Source organism: Pelophylax lessonae (genome assembly GCF_965119305.1).
Source record: "Pelophylax lessonae genome assembly, chromosome: 4".
NCBI lineage: Eukaryota > Metazoa > Chordata > Amphibia > Anura > Ranidae > Pelophylax > Pelophylax lessonae.
The window spans coordinates 524,560,359-524,576,962 of record NC_138771.1 but is presented as its reverse complement, the minus strand read 5'-3'; the positions used below and the strand labels follow the sequence as shown (position 1 = coordinate 524,576,962).

General features: G+C 49.3%; 1 protein-coding gene across 1 annotated transcript in view; it reads right to left on the bottom strand.

Moving 5' to 3' along the window:
- Positions 1–719: 719 nt before the first annotated feature.
- The window catches only part of SMC1B (structural maintenance of chromosomes 1B), a 512,286-nt gene continuing 496,401 nt past the window's right edge, over positions 720–16,604 (bottom strand). Inside the window, exon 25 of the mRNA XM_082255760.1 lies at positions 720–855. Coding sequence (XP_082111886.1) covers positions 769–855 — 87 coding nt within the window. The 3' untranslated portion in view covers positions 720–768. The remainder of the gene's footprint in view (positions 856–16,604) is intronic.

The following is a 16,604-nucleotide window of genomic DNA, read 5'->3' as shown; positions in this document are numbered from 1 at the left end:
GCATCCATCTACCCCTTTTTCACATATTCATACCAATCAGTAAAATAGCTTTAAAACAAGCCTCCACTGACCTCTGAAGCTGCAGGTTATGTGGAACAGTTCACCCTAAAGGTTCAAAGCAGAGGCTTCCTCTGGCAGAACTGACTTGGAGGCCTGACATAATTCTAATTTAGACAAACAGCAGGTATCATAAGCTGTTTAGAAATGACTGCAACAACTTCAGAGTTTCTGTTGTGCATTTGTGAGTAAATTACTTCACATTACCTGCAGCTACAGAGGTCAGTGAAGATTTTTATTTTAAGCAAATTTACTGCTTGTTAAAAATCTGTAAACACTTTAATGTGCATAGTATGGACACACATTCACTTTAAAAGCCTTTAGGTCAGCATGATAGCTGAGCAACTAGCATTTTCAGAAGGAAAAGACAGCAATAGCAGCCTCCACGACAGGCATTTTACTGAAGACAGTCAAAGTAGCTGGTTCCCTGCTCTTACTTGTAGAGCTAGTAGTATGCTTTGTGCCAAATCAATTAGAGTTTTGTCTTAGGGAACACTTTCAACAGAAGAATAAACTATAGAGGTATATCAGAAGCATGTCGCTCCATGTTGATAAAACTGGAAAAGAGGCATTTCATGGCAGATTGCCCAGCATCCTTTTAAGATTCAATGTTTCCTGAAAATAATGCACAACATTTAAAAGGAACAAGCACAATTCTTGATGTGTGAACTAAGTGCTAAACACTAATGGTTCAAATGAATAACCCATCTTTTAGATTCTTTTGTCACTTTCAGAGTCTTCATCATCTTCGTAGACAGTGAGATCCAGAGTCAGCACTTGGCTGCACATTTTATCATGCTAAGAGAAAAAAAAGAAAAGGAAAAATTGGCCTTAACCAGAATGTCTGCTTATCAGTGTTACATGAAATTATCCATTAATATATATTGTTTTACTCTGAAAGATGTCCCTATGAATAGAGATGTTCTAAAACAGTATACTTGCTTCCACTTGAATATTTATGGAAAATGAACAAAAAAGGAAAAATGCAAATCAAACACACCTGAAATTACCAAACCCATAATTTAATCAGTAATTTTGCTCTGGTTCATGTCAGTGCGATTTTCCAGTTCAAAATTGCATGACAATCACACCCTATTGCCGGCAATGGAACCTTCAAATCGTTGCGACTCAAGTCACATCGAGTTTGAAAAAGGTTCATGCACTACTTTTTGTGAGTCGCAAGCTGTAATGAAACTGGAGGTCCAAATCGCGCTGAAGAGCGTGATTTCAAAGCTGCACTGGTGTAAGCCAGGGCTTAGGCTGATTTCACATGGACTATTTTTCAGCTGGCAACACATTGCAAGCAGCTGAATCAAACAAGAGAGACTACATTCATAGTGGCGATTAAGAACGGTGCGCATTTTAGTGGCAGTTTTTGCTGCAGCTCTCAGCAGGTAGGTGCTATTCGCAGCTCTCTGCACAGCCTGTGGTCATCTGCGACGATCGCTGCTGGTTGCACACAAAGTGCCAGTTCGCTAGTGTGAATGTAGCCTTAACGCTTACCTCCATGGAATCGCTCCCTTGCTGGCCTGGAACACTCCTGAATCTGCCTCATTAACAAGAAAAGTGATTTCTCTTTCGTTCATTGACGGACACAGCTCCTGATTCTTTTTAACCATTGGGTTATAGTGCCCCCTACATGAGCAGGACACTAGGCAGGAAAAAGATTCACTACACCTATGGTCTGTCCGGAGCGGTGCCCACCCTGTTCCTGGTATGGTAAATAGCTGCCCCCTCTACTCCTGGAGGGTTTTGGGGTGCATGTGGGCCCCTCCCTGGGACGGTGGGACCCCTGGGTTCTTCTCCTTCCCCCCAGCCCCTCTAAAATTTTGGTGGTCACTGGATCTTTCGCCCCTCCCTGGGTTTTTCCTGGTGGGTAACCGGGGGGGGGGGGGGGTTGAGCAGGGTTCCCTGCCACCCCGGGGGTTGGTGACTGGGGCAGGGATGTCCTCTGGGCTCCCTGCGGCGATTGTTGGGCTGGGGGGGGGGGGAGCAGATAATTTAGCATCCACGGGTACACACCTCACGCGGCCGGATCTGGCCAAAAATGTAGGCCGCAACTTTGCAGCCCATTAGTCGGAAACTACACGAGGCGGCCCCTGGAGGGTATCTGAAGCCACTGCCTCCCTTTTGGGCATCCGCCCTCTCCTCCGCTGCCCCTGGGTGGTCAGCTCCGCTAGGGAATGCGGCCAAGTCAGGCGCCTCCGTTGGGGGGAGGTCCCGGCGCGTTTAGCTTAAGCCCCCACTCTTCCTTTGGCCATCTGCCAGGCTGGGATCTGTGCACTTGCGGCTGGGCCTCCACGAAAATTTAGTATTCAATAGTTTTTTATTGAGTTTAAACAAAACAGCAAAATAGTAAAACATAGAAAAGGGGGTAGCATACAGAAAAGTACCACGCACCACAACAGTGCTTGTCAGTACATGAATCATAACATTATTGGCAACAAAGAAGTCAATAGTAAAAAGTTTGACATCAAGATACATCAAGTCCTAAAACTGAGGTTCTTCAAAAGGAGGTACAGCTAAGGACCCACCAAGCCGAATAACAGACCGGCAAGCAGAGGCCCCGCCCCAACCCAGACACCCCGAATGGGCACAAACTGTGTCCACGAAAGGACGCAGCCTCCCCCAACCCTCCTCCCCCAGAAGAAGAAACCAATGGGCTCCCTCCAATGGCCAAAAATATATCAACCCAGACCCATATTTGGGAACCCAAACTAGAGCTCCGAAATCAGAGCAAACAGCGTCTCTCCTGCAGCCAGACCCCCAACGGAGCAAACAGAGAAGAAAGACCAGAAAAAAGAAAAGGAGAATATCCCACACCACTATGGGCAGAGAAAGAGAAAGAATAAGAAAATAAAAGGGAGGAACAGAAGAAAAAGAGTAATAAATAAAAAGGAGGCCAGGACAAAAGCAATGTAAAGTAAAGTAATCACGTCCTCCAGCGCCGGACCCCAATCCATTCGGCCAAAACTACAGAGCCTGCAAATACTCTATCCAGGGGCTCCACACACGGTCAAAACTATGTTGCCTATCCAAACGAATACTAGCCAACTTCTCATTAAGCATAATCCATGACATTTTATTTTTCACCTGCAATATATTGAGTCCAGGCGTTTTCCAAGCAAGCGCTATAGTAATTTTTGCAGCCAGGAGAATAAAAAATATAAGGGAACGGATATTCTTGGGAATCTCAACTCGCAAGTCCGAAAACAGCAACGTCTTGGCGTCTTTATCAATCCCTGGCCGGTCGCCGAGTGTATCAGATTAATTACCCAAATCCAATATCGCCGAACCATCGGACTACTCCACCACACATGGTACATATCCCCGTGCTGCCCACATTGTCGGAAACACAGGGGGGAGGTGCCCGGAAACAATTTAGCTAGTCTCATTGGGACCAAGTACCACAGAGATAGCACCTTATAGTTCGCTTCCACTAAAGTGGTGTTGAGTATACCCCTGTGCACCATGGTCGACCACCGGTCCCAGTTCTCCTCGTCAATAGTTTCCCCCAAGTCAGTCTCCCATGCCAGCTGATAGGAAGGCTTAGCAGTCAGGTCGGCAAATAGCCCGTATAGTTCCGTGATTCCCCCCCCCCTGTCCCAGGCCTCCCCATGCATCTATTCTCGTACAGAGTTCTAGACGTGATGTCGGTGTGGTCGTCCTTAAGGGTCCGAAGAAAGTGGATAATTTGGAGGAGGCGATAGGACTCCTCAGGGGGCATCTTTAGTGTCTCTCTGAAATAGGTAGGAGGCCGAACCCCCTTGTGATCTATGAAATTACCTATTTGATAAAGTCCCTTGTCAATCCACCAGTGAAATTGAGAAGCCTGAAGCCCCGGGGGGGAGTGAGGGTTATTAAAGAGGGGAGCCACCGGCGTGTGAGGGGACAGAAGAGGGTATAGCTTACATGCCACGCCCCAAAGCCTCAATGAATGGGACAGAGCAGGGCACAACACTGCCCTCCTTTCCCTGGCAGGAAGCCACAACAGAAGATCCAAAGGTACGGGCCGACAGGGATCGGGAGAGTCCTAAAAAAATAAAGGACCCTTGGAAGGACCGTCATCTTAACGGCCGCTATTCTGCCCATCCAGGAGAGATCATGTGCCTGCCATTGTTTCATATCTTGGGACATAGCGTCAAAAAGAGGCGCATAATTCACCATGAACAACGAGATAACGTTGGGAGTCAGCCGAACCCCTAAATAGAGAAGCGCCCGCGAACACCACTGAAAGGGGAAGGAAACACGAAGAGCCTCCACAGTTGCGACCTCCAGGTTAATATTTAATGCCTCCGAATTGAGTTGATTAACCCTGAGGCCAGACACCCCCTCAAATCGTGATAAGAGCGCGAACAGGTTGGGCAAGGTGGTGACGGGATCCGTGACAAACAGCAGTAAATCATCAGCAAACAAGCCGCACTTATGATGCCGACCAGAGCTCTCCACCCCATGTATATTAAGATCAGATCTAATAGCTATCGCCAATGTCTCAATAGCAACAACAAAGAGAAAAGGCGATAGAGGGCAGCCTTGCCTAGTTCCCCTCGCTATCCTCAACGGACCCGAGACACCACCATGCCCAACTATATTAGCCGACGGACTAGAATACAACGCCTCCAAAACATTGAGGAAAGACGGGCCACAATTCCACTGCGAAAGGACCCGAAAAAGAAATGTCCAGGATAAAGAGTCAAAGGCCTTATGAAGGTCCAATGACAATAGCATGCCTTTGCGGGGGGAGCCCCCGTCCCAATTTGATCGTAACACCGTGATCAAATCCACCGCCCGTCTGATCTGGTCCGCTGCCTGCCTCCCGGGCACAAAAACCACCTGATCAATATGAATATATTGTGCCAAAAAAGTATTGAACCTGTTAGCATAAATTTTCGTTAAAAACTTAAGATCAGTATTGATCAGGGAGATGGGCCTATAATTAGTCGCGTCAGTATGATCCTTGCCCGGTTTAGGTAGTTTGCAAACAGATGTTTGCTCTGTTGGCATCCGCGTCAAGAGGCGTTCCCTCCCGCAATGCTTGGAAAAAGGTAAGTAAGTGTGGGGCCAAGTGGGCTACAAATTTTTTATAAGCGGCAGAAAAGCCGTCTGGGCCCGGGGTCTTAGAGGGCTTCGCCTGCTTGATCACCTGCAAGACCTCCGCCATCGAAACGTCCCCCTCCAGGAGCTCCCTGTGGGAATCCGAGAGGGAGGGAAGGCGGACATCCTGCAGGAAGTCATCCACAGCTTCCACTGTCACATTTCCTTGAGCACTATACAAAGAGGAATAGTACTTATGGAATATAGATGATCGTCCGAGGATTTTGGGTGAGCGTACCGTTCGCCCTCCGCAGCTTGGGGGGCGCCACCCGACGCAATCGGGGAGTCAGCTTACGAGCCAGCATCGTCCCCGGTTTATCCTTCAAAGTATAAAAGGTGGCTTGCGTCCACCGCAAATGTTTTTCCGGCCGGGTGGTCAAACAAAGATTCAGTTCCAACCGTACCGCATCAATCTTATCTCTAAGATCCAAGTGTGGATGTTGTTTGTGGGTGCGCAATAGTTCAGACAACTCCCCCTCCTTTTCCATAATAAGAGCTTAAGAGTTCTTTATAATACGCGATGCAATCTGGAGTAATTTCCCCCTGATAGTGGCTTTATGAGCCGCCCAATTAATGACCGGAGAAGTATCAGCCGGGTCATTGGAGGCAAAATAATCTTTATTGTTTTGTTCAAGTTCAAAGCATACTGTAGGATTGCTCAAAAGCGATTCATTCAACCGCCAGGGAGCAGGTCCCCTCCGGACAACCAAGTCGTCACAGGAGGTCCATACCAGGGAGTGGTCCGACCAAGCGACATCCACTATCTTACTACGCTGAAAGAGGTGCGCTGACCCAGGGTGGATAAGCAGATGATTAATCCTGAAGTAGATCTGGTGGGCATGCGAAAAAAAAACGTATAATCTTTCGCCGAGGGATTTAGCTTGTGCCAAAGATCAATCAAATTATGGTAATGCAGCATTTTAGCCAATTTAGAACCTATTTTAGGATAATGTCTAGAGGAGGATGTCGGCTTCACCTTCTTATCAAACACTGAGTCGAAGGCAACATTAGAGTCCCCCCCATAGAGTACTAGGCCCTCCAATTGGGGGGTGAGTGTATGCAACAGAGAACGGAAGAAGGGCAATTGACCAGCATTGGGGGCATAATAAGAGACTATAGAGACCGGGGAACCCTCCAAACACCCCACCACCAGTAGGAATCGTCCCTCAAGGTCACTAACCTGCCTCTCCAAAGTCTTGCCCGGACCATTAGCTAAGTAGAAAGTGGGGTAATGGTGGTGTAAAAACGTCAGATTATAGTTTGGCGGGAAATGCGTCTCCTGTAGGAGAAGCACATCCGCTTGTAGGGATTTGTATTGCTGGAAGGCCTGCCGCCTCTTAACCGGAGAATTCAGACCCCTCACATTATGTGTGACAAATTTCACCGGGAGCCTAACTCTAGCGTCTGCCATAGTGCACAGGGAGTTATACCAACTTACCCACCAGACCACTCGGGGAGAGAGCTCAATTCGCGACCCCAATGCAGCAACCGGGAGTCCGGCGTCGGGAGGACAAAAAAGACAAACAAAACAAGGAAAAGAGAGAAAGAGAAAGGAGAGACACAGAAGAGAAGAAGAGAAAATCGAGGACCGAAGAGTCCCCAAAGGCAGTATTGACTTAAATATAAAAGAAATATGAATTAGTCAAATCAAAAAGCAACAGAAAAATCTGTAAATCACTGAGGAGCCGCCACGAAAATTTAGGCCGCGGCTTGCAGCCTGCTAGGCCATGTGGTCAGCTTGGCGCCTCCCCTGGAAGGGTTGGCGCTGTAGGGGCGCTTAATTTTTTAAAGACAGCCTCGCCACCATTTGGAGAAAGATATATAATAGATACTCAGCAATATCCCTATATATATATATATAGTAGCGCAAACTTGTCAAGAAGCAAGTGCCAAAAAAATACTGTGCCCACTGCACAAAAGTCCGAAATGCAATAGATGTCACATAGGCAGCAGGAAAAAGTTCAGAAATGACTCAAACAGTCCATAATCCTTCACTCTATCTCCTGGGATGATAATGTACGAAGACGTGTTTCTCAAAAGGATCACCACCACCACCGTGCTCCAAGGGGGGAGGAGAATTGCCCACTCACCAGATGCTGTGGCCCAACCCACTTTCGTGTTTGAGCATTCAGGCTTATAATGATGGTCACTGGTCCAGAGTATCCACAACAGGAATCGCACCAGCGCAGTCAAAAAAAGCTCAGCAGCATATGGGGAGGAGAGAACATAATCCCAATAGCGTGATACCGTTTAAAAGGGTTTTATTAAATAAAAATAAAACATAAGGTAACACACTCACATGTCTTGTATGTCATCAAACGCAAAAAAAAACAGTCACGAATAGGGGAGGGATGCCCTTCGGGAGATGATGTCCAGGCTCCACGCCGTGGACGCCGCGCCTTCTGGGTAATCCGAACTCCTCTTACACAGCCTGGTTACACCGCCTGGTCACGCCCCATTATTGTGTAATGCACCTGCAACTTTTAGCGCTACGGGACCATCAGGGTAACCTGCCTGCGCGTCCACGTCACAGCGGGCGGCCCCCTTTTAAGAGGGCTATTTCCTATTATGACCTCTAGAGGGCGATCCCCTTGTTTTTTTGCGGGGTCCAGTAGGTGGTCCATGCGTGGGCCCCTGGTCGGCGTCACCTTTGCAGGATCGCAGTTGGCGGTCTCCCCTGATTGTTATGTTTTCCGGGTGAGCTTAGTATATAGCAACCCTACTGGATATACGTCCACGCTCAGATAGTGAGGATGATTCCTCTGCTCCTCTAGCCACGCATGAAAAGGCGCTGGTGTGGATATACTGTTTATGTCAGTGCGTGACACTTAAAAAATGGAAGTTGTGGCAAATGCTGTGTCGGACTCGCGGGTCTCTTTTGGCACCCACAGGCCCTCCAAAGCGGCGAGGGTGTTCCTTTTTCCCGCTTACTTTGACAACATTGTCACAAAACAGTGGTTTGTCCAAAACACAGTGGTTCCAAAGCACTTTTTTCTTGCGGTGTCCTTATCAGGATTAACTGCATTAAAGGTGGACGGTCCCACCTGTAGTGGACTAGTCGGTTTCCAGGTTAAATAAAACTGCCTTCATTCTGTTTGAGGAGTCTCCGGCCTTTAAATATCCAGCTGATAGGAGGGCGGAGGCTCTAGCCTGACATATGTTCGCTGTGGCAGGTTCGGCACTTAAGGCTGTGTTTACTATTGCCCAGGTGTAGCAAGGCCTGACCGAATGGGCAAAACTTTTTTGCCGGGACCTGGAGGGGAAACCGCTTCCCCCTGTCTTGTGGAGCTGGCGGATCAGTTGGTCCAGGGGCTAGTTTATCTGTGATGCCTCTCTGGATGCGGCTTCTTTGATTTCTAGGCGGTCTGTATCAGCAGTGGTCGTTCGGCGTATTAGTTGGCTGAAATACTGGTCTGCGGACCAGACTTCTAAGAAGGCCTTATCTGATCTCCCCCTTGTAGGGGATTGCCCGTTTGGAGCTTCCTAGATTGGCATCATTAATGGACTCACGGAGAGGGGAGAGGGGGGTTTTGTACTCTTCCGCAGGCTACCAAGCGCAAAGAGACCCGTGGGCCATTCTCCTTGGCTCATAAGAGGTTTTTTCGTCCCCCAGGGTCTCAAGACAAGGGATCAAAAGTCAGGGTCTCTACTGGAGGTTCCAAGATGACCTGGTCTGGCAAGCTACAAGCGGGCTCTTCCAGACCTGCGGACGAGGCTGCCTCTGCATGAAGGGGCGCTCTTACCCATATCTGGGGTGAGGGGGACGTCTTTGCTTGTTTCCAGATCCATGGACCTCCATGGTATAGAACACATGGGTCTACGAAGTTATTCGGTCAGGCTACAAGATCGAGTTCGGTCTTAACCTCCGGAAAGGTTCTTCCCTTCCAGCCTGCACTTGTCCCCAGATCACTTACGGGTCTCTTTGGAGTAGTCCAAGACTTGTTTCTTCAAGGGGCGATTGTTCCATGTCCGATTACAGGGGTTTTTACTCAAACCTCTTTACAGTTCCCAGGAAGGCAAGGTATGTCCAATTCTGGACCTCAAGGCGCTAAACTGCCTGTGTGAGTACAGAATTTCCACGGGGAGTCCATTCACAAGGTAGTGGCGTCCTTACGTCAGGGGGATTTCTCCTCGCCTCTATCAACATCAAGGACGTCTACCAGCACATTCATATGTGTGCCGGTCACCAACGCTTCCCACCATTTTGCCGTGAGCGAGGAGCATTATCGGTTTGTGGCATGGACCTTTGGTCTCGCCTCTGCTCCCCGGGTCTTCACAAAAGTGTTGGTCCCAATGCTGGCATTGTTTGAGTCAGCAGGGAATTGCGGTACTGGGCTACCTGGATGATCTTCTTCTGCGAGCGGAGTTTGGTTGGATTCTGAGCCTTCAGGTGTCTGCTTTAGTCCTGTCCACCTAAACTGTACTATCTGCGTCTGACTCCTGACTCGGCCTCAGCCAGCGTTTTTCTTCCTCTGGAAAAACTCCAGATATTGTAGGAGGCAAATCAGCTTCTGTTGTTCAGCAGACGGTCATCCCTCTGGGCTTGCATGCGGGTGCTGGGCCTGATGGTGTCCACCCTCGAGGCGGTCTGTTTGCACAGTTCCACACAAGATCTGTGATAAAAGATTCTGGTGAAATGGGACAAGGATCCTCTCTAGAGGTGGCTTAGTACTCTGGCACTTTGACAGGGAAAATCATTTCTCCCCCTGTACTCGACGGTTGTCACTACGGATGCCAGGCTGTCTGGGTGGGGAGGTATCCTCAGCACAGATGTGCTTCAGGGGGTCTGGACTTTAGCACTGCAGATTAACGACTTAAGCCCCGGAGGATTTGGCTGCTCAAAGACCAGGCCCTATTATGCGATTCGGCACAGCGTGACTTTAACTGACAATTGTGCGGTCCTGCGACGCAGTACCCAAATGAAATTGACGTCTGTTTTTTCCCACAAATAGAGCTTTCTTTTGGTGGTATTTGATCACCTGTGCGATTTTTAGTTTTTGCGCTATGAACAATTTTGAAAAAATAATATTTTTCACATTTTTTTATATGATTTTTTTTTTTAAAAAAATGTAAAAATCTAAATTTTTTAACATATTAAGCCAATTTGTTTTCTGCTACATATTTTTGGTAAAAAAAACACAATAAGGGTATTTTGATTGGTTTGCGCAAAAGTTATTGGGTTTACTAACTATGGGAAAGATTTATGTAATTTTTATTTATTTATTTTTTTAACTAGTAATGGCGGCGATCTGCGATATTTTTTGCGGGACTACGACTTTGTGGCGGACAGATCGGACCCCTGACTGACATTTTGGGGGTACCAGTAATATTACTACAGTAATCAGTGCTATAAATATGCACGGTTACTGTAAAAATTACACTGGCAGGGAAGGGGTTAACTTTACTGGTGATCAAGGGGTTAAATATGTCCCTAGGGGCGTGATTCTAACTGTGGGGGGTATGGCTTGTGATGTAATCACAGAGACATACAATCCTACATAGCAGGATCGCATAGCCTCTGTGATTACTTTAGTGAGAATGACAGATGACTGTGTTTACATCAGCCGTCTGTCCTTCTCCCTCTGCTGTGGGAGATTGCGAGTGGCCGACGGCCATCGGAGCCACCGTTCACAAGCGCTGGCTCCCCAGGTAACGAGCGGGGACGGGACCGCGCCGCCGGTGGCGCGCGCTTGCCTCCTACAGGCTCGTGGGTGAGCGACGTACCCCTACGTTACTTTGCCTGTAAGAGGCTGACTGCTGCAGTAAATAGTCGTGCAGTGGTCGGCAAGTGGTTAATGTTCTGGAGATCCGAGCGATCAGCCTTTGTGTGGCTCACTGAACAATTCGTCTTCAGGGGGTGTCTGGTACTAATTAATTTGGACAATGTCACGGCCATGGTCGACGTCAATAACCAAGGGAGCACAAGTAGTGTCCTGGCGGCTCGATATGTAGCCGGCATTTTAAGGTGGGTTGACTGATTCGTTCCAGCCCTCTCAATTACTGCCACGACTTCTGTGCAGGATCAAAGCAGAAGGGATTCCGTCCAGACTGACCTCGCCGGTCTTGGTATGCCGATCGAGTACAGCTGGTCGACGATACTCCTTAGGGACTTTCTCTCAGGGAGGATCTCCTGTCCCAAGGACCGATCTTCTATTCTGCTTTACAGTCGCTGGCTTTGACGGCTTGACTGTTGAACGCCAGGTGCTGAAGTATGGAGGTTGGGGGTCCATGATTCCTATGCTAGTAAGATCTACCATCGTACGTTGAAGACATACATTGCGTGGTGTGAGTCTCTTGGGGTTCATCCTCGCTCTCTTTCTCAGTGGATCGGATCTTAACCTTCCTTCAGCGGGGGGTTGAACAGAAATGGCCTTGGAGTTTTATCAAGGGCCAGGTATCTGCTTTGGCAGTCTTTTTCCAACGACCTTTGGCCTCACACTCCCTGGTTTGTACCTTTCTTCAGGGTGTCCAACATTTGATTCCTTCAGTGCGGGTTCCGTTGCCGCCCTGGGATCCTAATGTGGTGCTTTGGGCTCTACAGAAGCCTCCCTTTGAAATTAAATCGGGAGGTTTCCCTGCTTACACTGCCCTAGAAGGTGGCCTTTTTTGGTGGCTATTACCTCTGCATGCCGGGTATCAGAACTGGTGGCATTATCCTGTCGTTCACCTTATTGGTGATTTACAAGGATAAGGTAGTGCTTCGCCACTGTCCATCATTCCTTCCTAAGGTGGTCTCTGACTGTCATTTGAATGAAGACATTGTGTTGCCTTCCTTGTGTCCCAGGCAATACATCCAAATAAAATTGCCTTCCATGCCTTGGATGTGGTCCGGGAAATTTGAGTGTACCTGGCAGCTACAGAGTCTAAGGAAGTCAGACTCTCTTTTTGTGCTCATGGACGGACCTCACAAAGGGCTGTCCACTTCTTCTGTGACCATTTCCAGATGGATCAGACAGTTGGTGGTTCAGGCCTAATGCCCCAGGGGGTCAAGTTCCTCCTTTCCCTGTCAAGGAGCAGGTTTGCAAGGGGGCCACCTGGTTGTCGGTGCACACGTTTACAACATTTTTATAAAGTGGATGTGTTGGCATCTGCGGATGCTTCTTTTGGCCGCAAGGTTTTGCTGGCTGCTGCTTAGAGGACCTGGTCCTCTTTGAGGGCATATTGTTTTTTTCAGGTGATCTCCAGTTGTTTATGGTTGAGCTCCATATTATCTGGTTGGCTATGGTTAGCCTTGGGAATTTTTCAACTTTTTTTCCCCACCCCCTCACGTTTAACACTGCTTTGGGATGTCCCAATGGTTAAGAAGAATCAGGAGCTGTGTCCGTCAATGAACAAAAGAGAAAATGGGATTTATAACTTATCAGCACCCACCCCTTTGTGGAGTTAGCTTTCTTCTAAAACTGTAACAAAAAATGGAGTGCCTATAGCTAAGAGTGGGTGTATACCCCCTGGGACTGCCCATAGGCATAGTCAAGCTTTTTACTGTGGGCAGTATAACCCAATGGTTAAGAAGAATCAGGAGCTGCGTGAGAAATGGATTTTATGGTAAGTTAAAACATAGAATTTTTGTAAGAACTTACCGTAAAATTATTTTCTCTGAGTCCTCTGACAGACGCTGCAATTTCATAGTTTCCTCACAAATGGGTAATGTGCCCTCTACAGGAGTAGGCTAGGCAGTGAAACTTCATAGGAAAACTTTTCACTAGACACACCTCTAGGGGCTGTCCCTTCATACATCGTGCTTACTAATCAGTTTCGTAGCAAGCAGTGAAGGAAAACACAACCAACCCCAAAATAGAGGGGGGGGGGGCTGCGTCTCTCAGAGGACTCAGAGAAAATAATTTTACGATAAGTTCCTCCAAAAATTCTATTTTCTCTTACGTCCTCTGATAGACGCAGCCATTTCATAGTTTCCTCACAAATGAGACGTCCCAAAGCAGTGTAGGCATCAGTTGAATCGGGGGAAAGGCATAAAAAGGCCGACACCGGTGCCAAGACACGACCAACGAGTCTGAGGCGTCTGCCAGAGGATCTCGAGCCCTGGCCATAAACCTTTCCACCTTTCTGTTCAGATGAGACGCGAACAGATGAACTTCCGGTGTCCCCCCACCGGGAACACATGAGACGGAACACCTCCGGATGCAGGGACCATTCCTCCTGATCCAAGGAATGACGACTCAGAACAGCAGAGAGAGCTGGAACGTGTGCCTTGGCCCAAGTTGGAATCCCGGGCCCTCCTGGTGCCCCCTTGGTAATCGATGTAAGCCACAGCCATGGCATTGTCAGTTTGAACCAGAACCGGGTAACCGTGCAAACGAGGCGCCAGAGTGCCCAGTACTCCACCCCAGCCCATCAGGCTGGCATCCGTGGTGATCACCTTCCACAACAGAGGCAGAAAAGACTTGCCCTGGCTACCTGAGCGGGCGACATAAGCCACCACCAAAGCTCCAACCTCGTGCGAAGGCTCAAACAAACCATTCTGTCCAAAGAATGAGGGTCCTTGTTCCATTTGGCAAGGATCTCGGCTTGCAGAGTCCTCGTGTGAAACTGGGCAAACGGGATCGCCTCGAAGGCCAACACCATCAGCCCCAGGAAGATCATACAGATATGCAGGGAGGAGAGATCGCTGTCCCTGAGGGCCCTGATCTCGCTCTGCAAGGTCTTAATTTTTTCCGCTGGGAGAAAACCTTCGCTTGAGCGGAGTCCAAGAACATGCCCAGATAATTCAGATATACTGACAGGGTCAGTGCCGACTTCTGGACGTTGATGGTCCACTCGAACTCCCTGAGCATCTGAAACGTGACTGTCAGATCGCCCAAGTGGCACATGAACTTGCCCGCAACAGGAGATCGTCCAGATACCCGAGGACCGCAATCCCCTTCTTGCGCAGCAGAGCCAGCACAGGGGCCAAAACCTTGGTGAAGACCCTAGGAGCTGAAGCTAGACCAAAGGGTAATGCCACAAATTGAAAATGCTCCTCCCCCACAGCAAATCAGAGAAAGCGCTGGTAAACTTCGTAGATAAGGACGGGCAAGTACGCATCCTTTAAATCTATGGAGGCCAGAAAATCCCTTTGATTTAAAGACGCCACCACCGACCGGATGGATTCCATCTGAAACCGTACAAAGTAGTTCAGAGACTTGAGGTCCAGGATTGGATGCACCTTGCCCTCCTTTCTGGGCACCGTGAACGGGTTTGAGTAAAAAATGTGAACAGGTTTGAGTAAAAACCTCGAAACCTGTCCCGCTGAGGAACCGGGACAATAACGCCCTGTGTGAGGGCCCCCTTTAGATCCTTTAAACGATCCGGGGACAGACGGAGATTTTATCGGAAGGAACCTGTCTGCGGGACGAGATTGAAATTCGATCTTGTACCCTGTACAAATCAGTTTGTGAACCCATTTGTCTAGAATCAGAGACGTTCAGGGTTCCTGAAAGTAACGCAGATGTCCCCCCACAACATGAGCCAGATGAGGGCGTCCCTTCATGTGAAAGAAGACTTGGCCGCAGCACCGGACTAACCGGCCTTGGGCTTACCTGACCAAGCCTTCTTGTTGCCACCGGAGGCTTTGAACTGTCTACCTTTTTCCTGTGCCCCTGAGGCACGAAAAAGCCCCCGATTAGCCTTGAAGGAGGGGCCCCCCCTACTGCGGAATGCCTTACCCTTCGTGGACTGGGGAAGAAGAGTACTCTTACCCCCAGTGAGACCCTTGATCATCTCATCCAAAGTCACCAAAAAGGCTTTCCCCCAAAAAAGGGAGATCACACACGGTCTTCTTAGATGCTTGGTCCGCCGACCAGCTCTTCAGCAACACCATGCCGCGAAAAGCAATCCCCACCACAGACAATCTTGCGACCAGGGGAGCCTCGTCCAAAGCCGTGTCACACAGATACCCCAAGGCCTGGGCAATTTGATCCGTGAGCTCAATGAGAGTTGGGGGAACCGACTCAGTCAGCAGGTTGCTCTTAAGCACCTCAATCCATTTCTTGACCGTCTGAAAAACCAGCATGGAGGCGAACACAGGCTTGAGAAGTGAACCCGCCACCAAGTGCAGGTGGCGGGAAAGTGATTCCATGTGCCTGTCCATCGGGTCCTTAAACACCGGGGACTCCTCCACGGGCATCACTGTGGATTTATTCAACCACGAAACAGTGTGGTCCACCTTAGGTGACACCGTCCAGCGATTGGAAACTGAGTCTGCAAAGGGATAATGGCGCTGGAAACACTTGGGCACTGCCAGCACGTGCTTAATGCTCCGCCATTGCTCGTTCATGATTTCGTGAGACTCCTCGGGGCAGGGGAAAACCTGGCCCGACTTCTGGGCTTTGCGGGATCCGACGATAACCTGCTTTCCTGACTGTGTGGGCTCATTATCAATTCGCAAAGCCTCCCTGATTGAGCGAACTAGTGCTTCAACCAGAGCGCATTCCCACGCTGCAGCGGAGGAAGACTCCTCCTCACCATCTGAGTGAGAAGACAGGAATCAAAAAAGGTACACTGGCCCTTTAAATCCGTGATTGCGGTCCGCACCGCTAAACCGCTGGAGTCCCCCTTTAGCTAGCAGATAAACTGATAGAAGCCAAATGTGTATGGAAAGAGCCCAAAAAGGACTGAAGACCCCCTTACTGTAACAGAGAAATCGATCAGCCACCACTCTCCATGCTGTCTGCAGAAAGTGAAACCGACTGGGAGGAAGTGACCAAACATCACTAGAGGCCGAAGTCCCTCTGAGCCACACAAACATGGTGCCATATAAAGTATAGGGAAAGCACAGGGAAAATGGCCACAGCCCATACAGCGTGGCCTGCCCACATCCAAGATGGCACCCGAAAACGGCGCCAACACACAGCAAGGCAGAAAATGGCTACTGCCCTTACACTGATGCAGCCTGACTGCCCACAACAAAAAAGGGGACAGAAAACGGTGCCAGCGATCAGGAGCCCAGGGAACAAGGCCATTATAGCAATCCACCACAGGGAACCCCCCAGGTCAAGGTACTAGACATACACCCCCCCCCCAGGCGTTAGACGCTGCTATAGTGCCCCCGGCAGGAGCAGGGAGGGCAGGACCTTTCCTGACAGGCCAGGGGGACATCACAGAGACCGCAGCTCTGACATCCCCAGGAGTGGGCCCACATCACCCCCACAGAGGACTGTCCCATGGACACAGGGGGCGCAGCATCACTCACCATACCATAGACCATGGATACAGCTCGCCTCCCATCCTGAGTGGGGGTGTTGTCAGCCCGAGAGGGGTACGCTGCAACTCAGGGCGTTCCAGGTTGATGCGTCCCGGTGAAAGTGCTCTTCGCAGGCTCGTCCCCTTCCGTCGGGGCATCGTCATGGCGAGGCCTGGGCAGACCACAACCTGCTCACGCTCGTTGGCCTGGCTGGGAGACCATAAGGATCTAGATTATCCAGTGCGAAACCCCAGCTGTCGCTTGTAAGTCACCA